The sequence below is a fragment of the Gallus gallus genome, chromosome 7 (genome assembly GCF_016699485.2).
Source record: "Gallus gallus isolate bGalGal1 chromosome 7, bGalGal1.mat.broiler.GRCg7b, whole genome shotgun sequence".
Classification (NCBI taxonomy): Eukaryota; Metazoa; Chordata; class Aves; order Galliformes; family Phasianidae; genus Gallus; species Gallus gallus.
The window spans coordinates 36244792-36263680 of NC_052538.1; the positions used below are offsets into that span (position 1 = coordinate 36244792).

The 18889-nt window shown below is 37.7% G+C and overlaps 1 protein-coding gene across 29 annotated transcripts in view; it reads right to left on the bottom strand.

The window, feature by feature from the left end:
- Window positions 1–18889, bottom strand: part of BAZ2B (bromodomain adjacent to zinc finger domain 2B) — a 108639-nt gene that overhangs the window by 80337 nt on the left and 9413 nt on the right. For 22 of the 29 annotated variants that reach the window (XM_040703309.2, XM_040703308.2, XM_040703307.2 and 19 more), the window contains exon 1: window positions 13422–15836. The exons of 6 other annotated variants lie outside the window; for them this stretch is intronic. In XM_040703309.2, coding sequence (XP_040559243.2) covers window positions 13422–13466 — 45 coding nt within the window. In that variant the 5' untranslated portion in view covers window positions 13467–15836. Of the gene's footprint in view, window positions 1–8782; window positions 8889–13421; window positions 15837–18889 lie in introns of those variants that run through there. One more of the 29 variants, XM_046943420.1, reaches the window with a different exon arrangement.

The following is an 18889-nucleotide window of genomic DNA, read 5'->3' on the forward strand; positions in this document are numbered from 1 at the left end:
ACTACTGCAGTGTTTAATGTAAAATATACTTCAGCCAAGTACATCCGTATTTTCATAGAATCATAGAATTGCTAAGGTTGGAAAAGACCCACAGGATCATCCAGTCCAACCATCCGCCCTTCACCAATGGTTCTTGCTAAACCATGTCCCTCAACACAACATCCAAATGCTCTTTGAACACCACCAGGCTTGGTGACTCCATCACCTCTCTGGGCAGCCCATTCCAGTGCCTGACCACCCTTTCAGAGAAGCAGTATTTCCTAACATCCAGCCTGAATCTTCCCGGGCGCAGCTTGAAGCCATTCCCTCTAGCCCTCTAGTTGGCTTGAAGCCAACCCCTCTAGTCACAGGAGAGAAGAGGCTGACCCCCAGCTCACTACAACCTCCTTTCAGGTAGTTATAGAGAGCAATAAGGTCTCCCCTGAGCCTCCTCTTCTCTAGACTGAACAATCCCAGCTCCTTCAGCCGCTCTTCATAAGGCCTGTGCTCCAGCCCCCTCATAAGGCCCTTAAGCCCTCTTTCATAGCCTTCTTTCACTAAAGACTGACTAAACTCTGATCTTAAATAGTGCAGTATACTTTTCAGTCCACCTTCAGTAATTATAGAAGAAAAAGAATCTGCTGCTTGTTCAAATACAGCTCATAGAATCATTTAGGTTGGAAAACACCTTCAAGACCATCAAGTACAATCCTGAACTTGACCTACAAAGCCCTGCTATTAAGCCATGCCCCTTAATGCAATGTTCACGCGTTTCCTAAATCCCTCCACAGACAAGGATTCCTCCACTTCCCTCAGCAACCCATTCCAACGCTTGACCAGCATGGCCAGGTGGGGAGGCAGCCTGAGCTAAACAAAACCACAGTGCATGCAAGCCTTCCTGAAGGCCTGGAACAAATCCTGAGTGGGATCCAGGGCCCTGGCTCCTCAGGAGGTGACTTGCAGAAGGGTGGTATGAGGTCAGTGTCAACCCTGGGTTCCCCCAAATGACTCAAAACCACTAAATAGTTGCAGGTTAAAGACAGATCAGAAAAAGAGGCTGTCAGGAAGTGGCATGGTAATTTTTTGGTTAACATTCCAAAACCTAGTAAGTCATTTGCATATTTTGTGCAAATATATGAGGAAGTGGTAGGGAAAATGTAGAGCACTAATATCACAAAGGACATTAAGTAAGACAATGTAAGAAACGTGCGTGGGGGCAGGGACAGGGACACCACGAAGCCCACAAGGTCTATACTCTATGACCTTAAACTGGGTTGCCATAAATACTGAGTACAGTTTATACAAAGGAGCCTGAAATTATAGCAAGGCATCTGGCTTCTCAAAATCAAGGTCAGAAACAAAGTAGATCACTCCACTTGATAGATTCTCATAGTGAAGGCTCCCATAAATAGGCTACATTCACACTACAACTACCACTAACTGCTTAGCTGCTTTTTATAAAAGGTTAAGCTAAATTTAACAGTGAAACTATTTACTCACAGCACACAACACAGTGCAAGTTAAAGTTATTTCCTGCTTTTTTCCTTCAGCCAATAGAGCAGCTGCGTAACTACTGCCTTTACATCATTGGCAACCCCTAAGGTAGCCAGCTCAAAACTAATCCTCTTCTTCAGGACTCTACACAAGTCGCGTTTATTGCAAGCGCCAGCATTAGCTGTCCAAAGTCAGTGTACACATTTTCAGGAACCAGATTCTTTACCTTCCAAAAATATTCTCATACTCAGTTATAAATTTTACCTGACTGTAGTATTATGAAAAGTACTCCTCCTTCTCATCCTATTACTTCTGACAAACAGTCCATTCTGACACTACCAAAATTATTCTGAGTACACTTGCATGCTCAGTAATGTCGAAACACACCTCTCTGACAGCTAGCTGCAATGGAGAATGAGACACACTATAGTAAAGCAACCTGTAGTCTGTTTACACACAGAGAGAGACATCCTTCATCAGATCAATTCACTCCACACTCCACTTGGCAAATGAACAAGCTTCCAGTCCAATGCAAAAGAGCGTTAGGATGCAACCACAGCACTGCGGCTGCCCCTTCTGGCAACATCTCAGAATAAGACCAAGGCATAACAGAAAATGATACCAATTTGCTGAAATCAATGCTGTCTCAAAAACTGTTCAAACTTCTGTGTGGAACAGCAAGAATTTTGGTAATACCAATCAAAATGGATTAGATAGCATTCATTAAGTATTAGAGGTAGAAATAACATCATACTCTTTCGACAACTCTGGGTTTTGACTACCTTGATATATTTAGAGCTACCTATCAGATGTTTCCAAAGACTTACAGCCAACACTTTTAGAATGCTGTGCAACTGGATAACCAGCATACATACATCAATTATAATAACTAAGTGCCACACCAATTAATGCAAATGTGTTTGTGATTGTTAATTACTCTTGAGTCCATCCTCATCTTTGCTTTACTCAAAACTGAATCTGTAGCTGATTGAGTAGAGTTTGCACAGCTGGGATAAAATTAAAATACATTAATTCCAGATTTCTGTTTTCTGAGATTTCAAAGATAAACCATAAAAAAAAAAACACATAAATTTTAAATTTATCTTTTTGAAACAAGAAGCATATAATACCAAAGAATACTGTGATTAAAAGAAAATAGACTTGTTTTCATGCTAGTTTCCAAAGTAGAGTAAAGAGGAGCCCTGGGTACACAAATACTACATCAAGTGGAAAACTGAGCTAAAATGCAATAGTGAACATGATCTGGTGGAAGCTGAATATTTACAGGATCGGGAAAAAAAAGATAGAACAGGTAACAAATGCCTACAGGAGGAGATTGTACACTTCTTTTACACTCCTGTTTCCCATCATCAGCTCAGCACAGCTGAGGTATCTCAATGACTTCCATGAGGCGCTACAAAGACAGAGCTGCAGAAACTGCTTCTCTGCAAGAACTGAACAGCTACTGTGGACAGGTAATTTTTTTTTTTAATTTCATTATTAACAAGGCAACTTCACTGTCACCTAATCCTTTCCTCTGCATTATTGTATCCATGTTCACAAAACAGAAAAAAATATATATCTGCGCGTAATATTACCATATAAATGGAGCTAATTAAGGTTTGAATTAAGTGGGAAGACTGGGCGAGATCAATTCCCACCTTTGTTACTTATTTTGCTTTTTTTTTTTTTTTTTAATGCAAGACTGGAATAACTAGTTTACATTCTGGCAATGGGAACTTAATTAAATCAAAATTGAGATTCTGAAAACACAGCAGAATTCTGTACCACAAAGCCGTCATGCAGGAAATTTTCTTTAGTGACTGCAGCTTTCTTGCTTCTCCAACGCAAAGATGCTACAAAATGTTTGTTCTTCTAAAAACTCACACAGTGCTCCTCCTAGTTACATTGCAAAAAAAGATTCACAGAACCTGAGTTTTCAAGTTCTATGCTTTCTGCTTTTCATCAGTAATTCAAGACCCATCTACTCTGGATGTTCTCTGTGACAGGAAAGCAAACAAAGTTCTGATTTCATAAAAGAATGATAAAGTAGCATGAAGGAATTTTAATCTAACTTTAATACCCCTCTGTTAATATATTACTGTAGCTAGTATTTCTTGAAAATCTAGTAGACAGAACATTGATAAGATGGAGGCACTTACTCCTTAAAACTTAGATAAATATTTGAGAAAATTGAGGCAAGCTTCATTACGCAGGATGAGATACATACTTTCAAGTTTGAGCAGAAAAGTCATTAATACCTATTGAAGTCTGACACATGTCAATCAGGCACTTGGCAATGTTTTCTTCTGAATAATCAAAAGGAAGAGAAAGAGAAGCCCTATCCCTCAGATATACAGTTTGGGGGAAGTAAATTGAGAGATCAAATATTTTTAGAAATCATTTTGAAGTGGCTTTTATCAACTTGGATGAACTGAAGTCTGAAGAACCAATAACACAAAATAGGAATTTAGAGCAAACAAATAAGTTAAAAAAGAAAATGTATGATGGTACAGTTAACAAGGTAAGAGTCATGGGAATATATGACAAAGTTTCAGAAACTGAACATTTTTAAAACCACCTCCCATTTATGTGCTGCCTGAATCTGCAAACCACAGGAGACTCCTTAGCAGGCCTACAAAACGGCAAGGCAAGTCCAACACAGACAACACTTGACTATTCTCAACTGATTAATAGGATATGTAAGAAAACCACAATCTGTTAAGAAAGGCAGCGGAACAGTAAACCGCAGAGGCCAATTTAGTGTGGATAAAGAAGAAAAACAATGATAGGCTTTTAAAAACCATATAAACGACTCCAGCTCAATACACATAATCTTTCTCCAGTCGCCAGACTATACCTCCGATACAAATGAAACACAGGAGCTAGACCACCAGCCGATGGAATGCTGCACAAAGGGACTATAAATCTGTCCCAAACCGTAATACTGAGGCATGCAGTCCATCCTCATTCTTTTATTAAAATATTGTTTCTATGCAGCCGGAGACTTCTCTCTTTTTCAGTTCTCCAGGCATAGTGATTCACTTACATAAACATAAATAAGATTGTCTGATAATGATGAAGTAAACACCCTCTACAGACATTGCTTATTAGACATGGAATTGTCATCTACCCCTCTACATCTTGATGAATTTAAATTTGCTTGTTTTACCATTTTCAAATATTTGAAAAATAATATTAATAATCCTAATACACAGACTGATTTCCAAGTGCTGAAGGTCTATATATAAGCCACGTGAAGAACAAGCTTACTTGTCTCTCAGTGCAAGAGGCCACATAAAGGTTAATTCCTAATCTGATAGATTACTTAGTTTGGTACAGTTACAAATTAAGCTTCTCAATGCTTTCTGCTTTACTCAAGTAAAACACCGTCTACAAAACATGCCAGCTTTGTAGCATCACTTCCTTCTCACTCAAATCTAAATCAAGTATAAGAGCGAAAAAGGAATGAACATTATTTTTACTATTCACATAGCTGACTGTCTCACACAGCTTGACTAGACAACGTTCCTAGACTGAGCTAAGAATTCTCCTTGGAAGATGAAAAGCTGTACAGTTCATCAGGGCTCTGTCAGCAAGTTAGGAATTGTTGGGCCATGAACCTTTCCTATTCAGGACCTTTCACTGTTATGATGGATTAAAGCAATGGTGTCAGCAGAAACAAGAAAACCCACATTATCATTAGGAATTTTAAGCAATACTCAAGACTTGTGAAAAATGAACTTTCGGCAAAGCTCATCTAAAAATCACATCACCTAATCAGTTTTCATTGACTACCACTTTCCACAAACATGACATAATTTTTCTGACTCAGCACTTACAGAGATATAAGCCAAACACATTTAAAAGTAAAAGGTGTCAGCCATTCTGTATCACCTACCACATGTTTCACTTCCATATATCTGACAGATAAGAATATTGATGTCAAGGCCATTCTCGAGCCAGTGGGAATATGCTGATTAACAACTCTGATGGTTGTGCCAGCACAAATGGACGAGAGAAACAGAAGGAAAAATACAACAGTTCCTCCTCCTGACATCATGATCGGTGGAAGATAAAAATGTGAAAAGAAATATAAAAGTTTTCTTTTAGCAAAGGAAGCACCATTTCATGCTTACTTTATCATCAATTTTGAGCTGAAGAACAGGAAAAAAAAATGTATTAATGCATTAGGATGGATTTTAATTTCCTCTGTTTAAAGACTGCCTGCTATATTGAGACTACGTATTTGCTCCAGAATCTTATCAACTACAGCAACCAAGGATGGAATAAGAAGAGACAGCTCTAGCATTCACATTGCCACTTGCATGAAATGAAAATATCAACGAAAATATAAAGTAATTATTTTGAATATTGCACCACTCACCAGAAAGCCAACTCACAAACTAAACTTCATAGGATTTTGTGTTAATCAAGAACATACACAAATATCGAACACGTGCCATCACAGACACACAGAAATACGCAACTGAGGGAAAGAGAGAAAGCGATGAAAAAGTCAGCACAAGGAAGGAAGAAAAAATAAAATGATATATATGAGCAGCTCTGTATGAATCATAGAATCATAGAATTACTCAGGTTGGAAAGGACCTCAAAGATCATCAAGTCCAACCACAGCCTAACCATAGTACCCTAACTCTAACAACCCTCTGCTAAATCATATCTCTGAGCACCACATCCAAACGGCTCTTAAACACATCCAGGGACGGTGACTCAACCACCTCCCTGGAGAGCCTATTCCAGTGAAGAGCACACATACAAGGGCTGCACTAAAAGTAACACCTCCTGTTTTATTTTGATGTCCTACAACATCAGAAGCAGATGCTGGTGGGATAGCAGTAGAGGTTGAACCTTCCCGCTGATACCCCTTTGGCATTTTGTTGCTGTGCCTCAGATGGCAGCAGAGGGGCAGTCCCACAAAACAGTGCCTGACGTGGAAGTGAGGATAAAGCAGAGGCGTGCAACTGATTTTCTCCATGCAGAAAAAATGACACCCACTGACATTCATTGACACTTGCTGAATGTTTGTGGAGACCAAACAGTAGATGTGAGCATAGGGAGGCGGTGGGTGGTGCATTTCAGCAATGGCAACAGTGGTCACCTCTGCTGGTGCAAATATTTACAAGCATGGCATGCAGGATCTTGTTTTCACCAGTGCTGAACACATAGCTAATGGTGGTCACTGTGTTGAAAAACAGTGCTCTGTAGTTGAGAATCTGCTCTATCAAAGTGTTACTGTGCTCTTTGCATCAGTTATAGTTTCCATCAAAATAAATTGGAGGCATTACTTTCAGAGCAACTTGTGCGTATGCCCATGCACTTATGTGTGCATATACAGGAGTGCACATGCACACACAAAAGAACGTGAAAATCAGCCTTTTTTTAAAAAAAAAAATGACAATTTGGCTACTTAAACGACATAAAGATGTGTTCTACGTGAAAAAGGGGAAGAAATATAAAGGAATGCAGTGAATTCTTTGTACTATTATTAGAACTCTAAGCAGAGGTCACTTGAATTTTTTTTTTCCATGTATTGTGTGACACTAGAGAGTCAATCCAAATCTAATGCAGAAGTAGTATTGTTGAGGCAGAAAGTCGCATACTTCTACAATTACTTGCAATTGTTCCACTGATGTGTGATACATACAAAAAGAACATTTTTCAAATGAAATACATAAGGAGCTACATGACCTGAAGTGGGAAGCCCAATGTTATTTTCAGCACTCAAAAAGAGAAGTCACTAACAGAAAATTTAAGAACAAACAAACAAACAACAGTACAGCATGTTAGAAATCTTAGCTGCAGAGGATGAGTAAAACAAAAGAAAATGATTTTTGTCAGAAACAGTCTCACATATTACTATGATCATATCATTTAGTATGTATCACTATTTACATGTTACAGGCACAACATGAAAAGAAAACCAACAGGAAGAGTGCTAACCATAAAAAGAACCACGAAAATGGAGAGAAGTTTAATCTACAAACATATGTTGGAGATGACAAATAATCTATTACACCTCTGTGAACCTTTACCCAAGATATTATCTTCTTTAGGCACAGAACTGCTATTAGACACTGAAATATTCTTCTTACAGAGACTAATAGCTTCCAACCATCCACAACACCAGGTTCAGCAAACACACGCGCACTCCTCAGTGGGCCAACCAACAGAAGGCACAATTAAACACCCACAGACAACAGCTCTTGCATCCTCTTTCCAGGTAACAAACTCCTATCCTGCACCAACATCTCTCGTACAAAACAGAACAGAGAATGGCACTTCTTTTATTTATTGCATAAAACTTTGATTGTAATATCACACGCCCTCTTCAGTAATTCATGAAATCTACTCCTCAGTTCTGTCCACAAGAACCACATACTCTGCCAGCTTTATGCTGTTACAGAAGAAAAACATTCAAATCCAAGTGTGATACACTTGTATTGGGAGTTATCATTAACAAATAACCAGTAATATAAGCTAAATAATAGCAATGCAGTAAAAAAAAAAATCACAAATATTGATACATTAATATTAATAGATGTAAGAAGTTGATAATATAACCCAATTGTGATTCAAATACTACATCTTCATTCTCATTTAATAGTGTTTAGTAAAATACTTGACTTTCAACAGTGTAAATTGTACTGGCTTATGCCTACTGCACTGCGATTAGAATACAGCTCTTTAAAGAATCGCAGGGAAAATTACAAAATAATAGACCAGAGTACGTTTCTTAGTTATCCATGCATTGAAGGCAGCATTACTTTTCAAAATAACCAAATAGGTAAAAATGGACTTTTTTTTTATTATTATTACTATTTCTGACAGATAGAAATTGTTTTGTTTTGCTTTTAGCATTTACTTTGTTTCTGAAGATCACCATCTAACCAAAAAAGGCACTGAGGTTTGTCAACTAACTTCAGTATGGTAAGGAAAAAGAAATACTATTAAACACTCATCTTTCTAATATTCAAAATCATTGCATGTTTACATATCACCCTTTATGTTTTTCATATATGAAGAAATAAAGATTGATTATTGGAACCATCAAAAGTGAAACTAGTGAAAACATTTTATCAAATTAAAACAGCGAGTCTGAATTAACCTACTACACTTTGGGAAAAATGAAAGGTTTCACATGGGTCAGTATGCAACTCATCAATCATATCAAAAGCAACATGAAAGGCTGCAATACAGCAAAACAATGGTATGAACAGACATCTTCAGTTATTTAGCCTTCAATTGCCAAAACAGATGGAGTGCTTGCTATATGAGGCATACTTACCTGATTTATCAAATTGCATGGTAAGCACAGATGTAAAGATACGTGACCTAGGAACAGCCACACTGCTGGGTGAAACCTGTTCCATAGTTTAGCTAATCACCAAACCCTGCCAGAGTTAAGAGTCAGACATCAGTTAAACTTATACTGGTCCAATGACACCTAACTTCTGTAAGCTAAATACAGGAACCTGTTATTCAGCAATGGTACGACTTCTTTTCTGACAACAACCGCTCTTAGTCAGTGCCACACACATGAATCAGTGTCATTTGCAATGCAATACTGCAGCCTTTTTTGCAGGCTTTCATGTTGGACAACCAGATCTGACTCCTGCTAATCTCGTTTACATTTTACAACTTGGAAGCAAATCATGTGTGATCCACTGCTCCAGTGAAATTCAGTCCAGCAAATTAAAACAAAACAAACAAACAAAGCTACTACACTTCTGTTAAGAAATTGCCACAAACATACTTTTCAAACCCTGTGATTTACACTTACACTTGACTTCAAAAAAAAGGAATGCTGCTTTCAGCTGTCCATGTACTAATCACACATATGATCAGTTTTACATATTGTTAGACACATGGTTCTGAAAAATCAGCAGTTAAAACAAAACCTCCAGAAAACTATGTATGTGTATGCACTTCATAAAGGCAAGTTTGTGTTTCACACATCAGTGCAAGTGTTGCTCTCTTTTGTACAACCCAAATAAAAAGACAACAAACCAATGTGATTTATACAGGCATATCCATCCCCAGTAAGAAACATATGCATACATGAGAACAATTCTAAAGAATTTTCACCAAGAGAAGTATCTTACTGCTTGTAGTTACACACCTATCATTCTGTTAATGTTTCTTAAAAGCAATTCATATTTTGCAATTAAAAATCACATCTAGTTCAATTTATTCTGAATAAGTAAGCTCCAGTACCTAGTACCCACGTAACATATGCAAGAAGGTTTAATGCCAAAGCCACAGGCAATGGATTTGCAGTTACTTCAGGTTTCTTTATACACGGGCTACTTTTGCAGTGCAACAACAAAAAAATATCCTGTGGGCAAAGTGTTCCTATGATGGTTCTTTGTCCTTTCCTGCTGCCCTAAATTAGGTTCTTCAACAACCCACTTGGCAAGGGCAGCAACATGGTGAAGATGCACATGCTAATGAATGAGAGTACTGCTGTGGGTAGAGTTGGAATAGCATAAAAATCCTGCCAATTCCTAAGCTGGCAGGCTGAACCCCTGCATCCTTTTCAACACAGTGAGTGTAGCAAGTTAGCTTTCAGCATCCACCCTGCTTTCACTTGTCGCTGAAAATGAACTGCAAACAGAAGTTACATGGACTGGGCTGGCACCCAGACAAACTGAACAGCCAGTGTGATCGTAAAGTTTTACATGTATTGACAACAAGCACTCAAAGAAGAAACATCCAGTGTAATTCATAGTAATCAGAAACACTGCAGAAGCCCTTTTTTTTTTTTTTTTTGCCAGAAATTATTTGTTTCTTTCACAAAAGGCATTTGAAATCAATCTCCACTCACAATAAAGTGTAAATACAAACTAATCTGCAGCTCCCAGGCTAATGAGGATATGGGTCCAAGACAAAAATGCTTAAAGCTTTTCAAAAATCTACATTAAATAGAACCAGTGCTCTACAGCATTTCATACCACCACTCTGTGCACCACAATTAGCTTTTTAATTGGGATGGTACCTGACATCTGTAAGAACTACAGTGAAAATACTGTGCACACATCGAAGTCACATTTTTATATATAAAACAATTCAAATGCCACACTCACTGCATAAGCAGGCACACACAGTTATTTTCCTGTTATCTCTGATGATGATCTCTGGGAAAGCCTGGGTTTTCTTTGGTAGTCTAAAGCAAGGTGCTAAACTTGGCACCTGCCCGGGAAGGGGGAAAATAAAATTAAAGCTCAAGTTTTTCTGACTATTATTCAGTGTAAGTGACATAAAAGTGCCAGTTAATTAGAACAGCAGACTGCTGAAATCTGGTTGAATACTTTCTGTTGATAAAAAGTTAACTATCATGTTTGGAAAGCAAAAAATCCCCAAATTTATAAAGCTATTAAAATAGCATTAATGTTACTACTGATGTCACACAGAGCCCAAATATGGACTAATTTAAGGCTGAGATGCTGCAAAATAACTCTACACCCTTCGTTCTTTAAAAGAGAAACTAGGCCTACACTTGCATATGAAGGTAGGACACACATCTGACTCACAATTACACTACATCTAGGGGAAAACTTTATTTCCACATATTAAACTTTCATGAGATCTTTACAATGCTCAAGTTCTGGCAGATAAAGGCCTCAAATAAGGTATACAGGCAAGTAAACAAGTGCCTTTATCTCCTTCACTGAAACAGAGCATGCGAGTAAGTATATCCCCTGCAGAAAACCGAAGTTTGCAACCAATGCTGAGCCAGTACATACATCTCAGCAAGCACTCTGCACTACATCACAGTCATGTAACAGTGCCCTGCACTGAATCAGTTTCACTTAACTTTTCTATGTCCCATTTAGAAAGTGTATCTATGAACTGGAGGCATCACTTAACGAATGTATATAGACTAGATATGAACCTACACTACTAAGGACACTTCAATTAAGTATGTAAATTAGGCTAACCAATATAAGATAGCTTTCTATGTAACTAATATCCAAAACGTTTTTTAAAAAAATATCACTGGGATATCAATATACCAAATAACCTCTCTTAAGAAAGCCATCAATTTAAAATAATGTATCTTCATTTAAAATAATGAAGAACTTATATTTCAACACTAGAATCATATACAATCTTTCAAATTTGTAGCATCATTATTCCTGTTTTTATAAGTTAAGCACAGTATATCCATGTAGAGTAAGACCATACTAATAGTTAAGCCTGTATTTGACAGAGAACACACACTCAGGCTTCTCTCATTGAAAATAACATGATATGTTATTAAGAATATTGTCATAGGCAGTAACATTCTGAGATAATTTTATTTTAAAACCTGCATTTCTGAGAGCTATTACCCACAAGAAAGCTTAGCTTTAAAGTACTATGTGGTTTGCACTGGTAGCAACAATAAGTAATCCTCTCCACTTCAAAACTGGTGGAGCTGCCAACTCTATGCGAACTCCATGTCAAACACATTACTCGGAATTTAGCTGCCACTTACTTGCAGTATCCTAAGTCTTCACTTGTAATAGCTTTGGGCATTCCATACAGTTAAAACAACATAGTCCTCAAGTTGATTGTTTTTTTTGTTGTTGTGTTGTTGCTCTTGTTTTTGTTTTTTTTTCAAGTCACAATTTACAGAAATTGGTGCTTTTCATGCAAGTTTGATTTACATTAGACTCAGAATTACTTTCCAAAGAAGCGAGAGAACTCGTACTGGCCAACTTACAACTCATTTATGCACCTACAGCTTCCACCAGTAGCTTCACCTTGTGCCTATTCCTGAAGTTCAGCCCTACACTGAAGACCTTTTCTGATAGTTTGCAAAAACATTAAATAACTCCAAGGTATAGTTCAACTCCAAGAAGAGTTTTAAATACATAAAAATAAAAAGTTAGCTTTAAATAAAATTCTAATAACATGCTGCTGCATCGTACTCAAAATTCTCTTCCTCTTGAAACATTCCATGCCTGCACCTCTGATGCTGTTTCAGATGGCTTAGGACTTCAAATCTTGTAGCACAAACTCAGAACTCTAAATCTTATATTCGGAGGGTATATATGGAATTCTTCTCTTTCTTTCTTTCTTTTTTTTTTTTTTTTTTGGAATTAAAGATGTGCTTTCATTTCCTCCTCTAATCTGTAAATTGCTATGTCATGGCTATCGCATGTATACTTTTTTTCTGATTTTGATCCAAATATTTAAAAATGCTAATACACAGAAAGACCTAACGCACACAACCCAAATTTAGATAAATTTTCCAAAGCAGCTCTATTAGGCAAACATTCAAATACAACAATAACTATTCAAATGCATGAAAGCAAGCAGTCTGTAAGTTTCAAGTCCTCTTAAACCTTTGTGATTTTGGTTAGCAATTATACAACTGCACAACATAGCCAGCGCTCCAAGAAAAAGTTAAACTACTCTAGCATCATTTAAGACTTGAGGCAGTCCATTGTTCAAATGTTTGTTCACACAAATGGCATGTAACTGCTTAAGAATATTTTATCAGAGAACGCAGTTTGGTCTGAATGGAATTTTACTTGCATCCACTAAATGTCTTTCAGTCATGGATTTAAGTAAACATTTTTGAAGACAGTAAGTAGAGACAAAATGTTTGGTTTTATGATTCGGTGGAAAGATGCACAATTTACGTATTTATGTTTAAAGAAACAACATACATATATCAAACACTAAAATCATTTCCCAAAACCTAAAACAAAGCTGCTCTTCAACTCCATTTTCTACCGAAACACTAATCAGACTATTCAGAGCCTACTCCTGAAGTTCATAACAAAAGCTTCATTCTTAAGTGTGCTTTTTTCCAAGTCAGATGAGTTACAAAATGTAAGCGAGAGTCACCAGACTAACAAGTATTTACATTATCCTACCCTCTAAAAAACAACCGCTCCCATGAAAAGAGATGGAGAAAGAGAAACTAAGTCAACCTTAGTTGCTGCCTGCTGGTTTCCTAGTTCTGCTTTTGCTCCCATGGCAACTGATGTGGCAGAAGGAAAACAAAAGTAGTTAAACAGCTGAAGATACTTCACAAAAAAGTGACCTCTTTACTCTAAAACACTAATAAACATGAATCACAAAATTAAAAGCTTGGTGAGATAAGTCAAAAAATGGCCCATAAAAATAACTAATAAAATACGATCAGAAGCATGAAATTCTTCACTTCATCATCCAGTAAAATCCTTCACCTCACTTCCTATACAGAAATGCATACATTGCCATACACGTAGTTCCCATTCATTTACTCATGCATATCTGGCACTGTTACAGATGAGCTTATCTTAGAGCTCTTATTTGAGAACATAAATTGCTTGTTTTCTCTCCGTTTCTTCTGAGCAACTCAGTCTTGAGTTACTGAATACAACCGAGATCAAATTAAAATATTCTCAGAAACTACTGATAAACTTGGCCATCATCTCATGGAAGAAAATGGTTCGGACTGGACAACACTTCAACCGCATCCACAACTAAAATACAGCAAATTTTAAGTGATTCCTTTGGTCTATGCATCGCTCTTTAACTCTGCCTTTTCATGGACAGTTTCTTTTTCAGTATTTTCCTCCTGTGATCCTGGTACTATTAGAATACAATAGTTTAGTTTGAAGGGACCTTCAGAGATCATCAAGCCTAACTGCTTTTCACCATTTATTTTTCACTCCACTGAAACTAACAATAGGTTATGGCCTATAGCGTACGAGGATTTTTCCCCCGTGTTTCCCGCTAGCTTAAATAAAGAGTTACATGCATCAGTAAAAGTGCCTGTGGTGTCGAAGAATTTATTCCATCAGAACAAAAAGTATCATCTTCTCCAGGATTAGCCTTCTAGAGATGGGAAAAAAGGGCAACAAATACTGAACACCCAGGGTGGTCACTACACTCACAAACATTGCAGACCTAACACATTCACAGATGACATACCTGATACCTACATGGATATCCGGAGAGAAAGTGATATGGGAAAACTCCATAAGGTTTGAGAAGTTACGTTACCAAAAATCATTCTATTTCATATGGAAGAACGTATCTTAAACTCAGCGCAAAAAGAGCTTAGTAATGAACCAAGAATGAACAACAGGACTAGTAGCAATGACCAAAATAATGCAGTGAATAACCAGGAGTCAGAGATGACTCATGTTCAATCCCTCACGAAATAATAATTATCTCTACAGTCATTTGCAACTTGCATGTATTTTTGTATTATGACATATATTACTCCATAAGCACTAATCATCAAAGATTATACTGATATTTATAACAATGTAAGTAGCAACAGTAATTCAAAATAAAGGTTCACCTAAATCACACACTTCGCAAAAGGAATGTTTTGAGAAGTAACTATGGTACAGATCCTCTGCTCAGAAATCACAAAGATTTCTCAAACACCACATTAGAATCACTGGCAGATACACTCTATATTAATATACGATCATCTTAAGTGCATAGTCATCTTCCTCACCACATCTTTCAAGGACAATTCTGTAATTTAACCAGTTATCATGTGAAAAGCACTACATGTTTCATGTTAACAAACTACTGAATTTTGTTTCACTGGATGGTTTTAGTTCCAATACTTCATTTCAGTCGTATATGAAATAACAGATTTGTTTTTCTACTGATTTTCTTTATTTCAAGTATGACTTGACAGCACTTGGCCATACGTCCAAGATCACAGAATCACAGTGTCAGGGATTGGAAGGGACCTCGAAAGCTCATCTAGTGCAATCCCCCTGCCAGAGCAGGAACACCTCAATCAGGTCACACAGGAACACGCCCAGGCAGGTTTTGAATGTCTCCAGAGAAGGAGACCCCACCACCTCTGTGTGCCTCCCGTACCAGTGTTCTGTTACCCTCACCCTGAAGAAGTTTTTTCTAGTATTTACATGAAACCTTCTATGTTCCAGCTTGCACCCATTGCCCCTTGTCCTATCACCGGATGTCACTGAGAAAAGCCTGGCTCCATCCTCACAACACTCACCCTTTACATATTTATAAACATGAATGAGGTCACCCCTCAGTCTCCTCTTCTCCAAGCTAAACAAACCCAGCTCCCTCAGCCTTTCCTCATAAGGGAGATGCTCCACTCCATCATCTTTTTGCACTGGACTCTCTCAAACAGTTCCCTGTCCTTCTTGAACTGAGGGGCCCAGCCCACAAGTGGACACAATACTCCACAAATGGGGTCTCACCAGGGCAGAGTGGAAGAGGAGGAGAACCCCTCTCGCCCTATTAACCGCACCCCTTCCAATACACTCCAGGATGCCACTGGCGTTCTTGGCCACAGCGGCACAGTGCTGGCTCACGGCCACCCTGCTGTCCACCAGGACCCCCAGGTCCCTTTCCCCTACGCTGCTCTCCAGCAGGTCAGTCCCCAACCTACACTGGTACCTGGGGTTGTTCCTGCCCAGATGCAAGATTCTACACGTGCCCTTGTTCTATTTCATTCAGTTTCTCCTGGCCCAATTCTCCAGCCTGCCAGGGTCTTGCTGAATGGCAGCACAGCCTTCTGGTATGTCAGTCACAGATGAATGCACCTGCTTACTGTGATCTTATATATATATACATAAAGACATTCCATAACTAATGATTCCTTCCAGCGTTATTTGATTTTCCTTCTCCTACTGGACAGGGTGATCCAAGGTAACATGATGGTTTAGAGGTCTCCTAGTTCATTCTTTGTTTTTTCCCAGCAACGTGTCAAATTCCCATTTTGACTGTTGCTGAAACTCCAATATTACTAAGTATTTATTTAGAATCAATCACTGTGTGTGTTTAGTTACTGCTACCCTGCTTCCCTCTGCTCCATTTTTATCACCTCAATTCAGTCAGTGATGTACTTCAGGCAGACACTTGGTATCCTGAAACTCTTCCAGTTCATTTTCATCTTTTCATAAGCATGGTATTTTTTCATCATGGTAAAACTTTCATTAACAGAAAAAGTCAGCCCAGCCATCATAAGGACAGGCAACCCAGTACAAAGAAATCCATATAGGTCTCATGGTTTGCAAACACTTTCTGAAAGGTCAGAGTTAACATGAGGTCACAATTTATTCTTAATCTGCACGTGGGTGCTGTTTTATCAGAATAGAACTTCCTAAATCTGAATTTCAGTAAATGAAACTCTACAAAGCATTTACTGACGTAACAGCAAAACTGAGATTTTCTTACACAATCAAGAGTATACACAAAGTAATCCGATGCTCCTTCTCCCTTTTAACACAACACTTTAGAGTCAGTTTTCCATCTTTCTGTCCAATAGCACCATAATTGTTAGGATAGACGTTCAAGAAACAAGTTATATCTAACTTAAATTATGATACTCCAATGAGATAAGTTACAGACAGGCTCAATCACCATGCCAACTGCAGAATAAACAAACTTTATTAAAAGATGGTTAAAGAGACAAAATCAAACTGATTTTGTGAATGTACTTCCACAAGTACTTCCACTTCAATCAACTTAAGTACCCGTCATTTATTTGCTTAACTTTTTTTTCTCCAATTAAACTGTCCTCCTTGAAATTAAGGAATATACATGAAAAACCACGAAGATTGGTCATACCAACAAACAGCCTTTCTTACAAAGCCAAAGAAACTTTTCAACACAGTACTACATCACCACACATGCAGAATGATCCACAGATCTTCCCTTCTGCCATTAACATTCTGACAACGTAAGTAACAGAAGATATACATAACTTCTCTGAAATACTCCTCCGTTGCTGCTAGGCTGGTAGGAACATTACCTACCACTCAGTACAACATGCACTTAAACAGGACTCACTATGCATCTCGAGGCTGACTAAATGCTAATATTAAAAATTCAACTTTTGCTTGTAAACATCAATTCTATAAACTTCAAAAATTCTTCTTAAGCAACTATGAAAAAACTGTATGCTTATTTCCAGAATCAGAGTCATGTCAAACTATATTTCAAAAATACCCATGACATTTCCAGCAAAAAATACTGATATACTGTTTCCCTATCACCTTCTCTGTGCTGTGTCTCTCTCACAAGTTTGCAGAGAAGCTCTTTCTAAAGCAGCCTGGATTGACCATTATAAAGAAACAGATTTGAATTTTGGCACCAATTTACCACTTGAAAACTTATGCAAACTTCTGCAGGAAAAAAAAAAAAAGATGTGTTGAGTTATGAATGGCTCAAATTATACATAGAAACTAGGAAGAGGCTGCTAAAGCCTAAGATTCTGTGTACATAGAATATAATGAACATGAAGATCTACACGTTATCAAACTATGCTAGCACTCAAGCTTTCTGTATTACTACCTACACTGATTAAAGCAACAGAAAAAACAATCACTGCAGAATTAACCCTTCTCTCAGTTCAAGTTATATTAAATGAGTAGAACGCAGGCTAGTTCTGTTGATGTCAGTGACGCAAAACAAGCCATGTTAGAGGAGATCCTGCTGAACTGTGTTTTCAACTTGTCCTAAAACACATAAGACAGATCACAGCAGGAGATGACTGCTCATGTGTACATACTAAGCGCTTTGCAAGGTACTAAAACTACGATTACAGAAAGCATTTAGAGGCAAGGACATTAAAAAAGGAGTAGCTGTCCCCCTTACATGTCTGTTTTATGATAGTAGTCTTCAAAACTACTAATGGAGCTTTCCAAATATATAACTTTGTGACTGTAAAATAAATAAAACCAGTGGCTACATTTAAGTGCACCCTTATATAAACCACTTGTATCAACACCATAAACTTTGCAATCTGCTCTATGTTTACAACATCATAATAGTGAAGACAAAATTTTACTGACAATTGCCAGGGTAAAAAATCATCAGTATTTCTTAATGATAACAACAAAAAAATGGTTGATATGCAAACATCTAAAAAAAAAAAAAAATTCAAGAAAGTAATCCAAATCGCCATACATCTCAAAGAAAGGAAGAAAGAATAGCATAACCTGTTCCTTTTAGTTCCTTACATAAGGAAATAATTGAATTTTTCTAAGTGATTGCGCTATAAGGTCTTTCCTTCCCAGCACGCTGTCTGACTGCTGATCACACCATGATCAAGACACTTTTTCATAGTCATAGGAAACAGGACTTGAAATTTAACCCTTTGGACAAGGCTAAACATGGAATCAATACTTTCCACTCTTGTTCACTTGGCTCAGGGAAGATGATTTCTTATCCATTTAAGTTTTAGGGAAAAAAAATGCTTCAGAAAAAAAAAAAATTAAGAGGTTTATGAGATTTTCTTCTTCCCATGTAATTCTAATCTTTTTAAGCACTACTAGGGGGAGAGGTAATGGCCTCATGTTGCACCAGGGGAGACTCAGGTTGGATATTAGGAACAACTTCTCAAAAGAGTGGTGAAGTCACTGTCCCTGAAGGTGTTGAAGAAGCATGGAGATGAGGTAATTAGAGA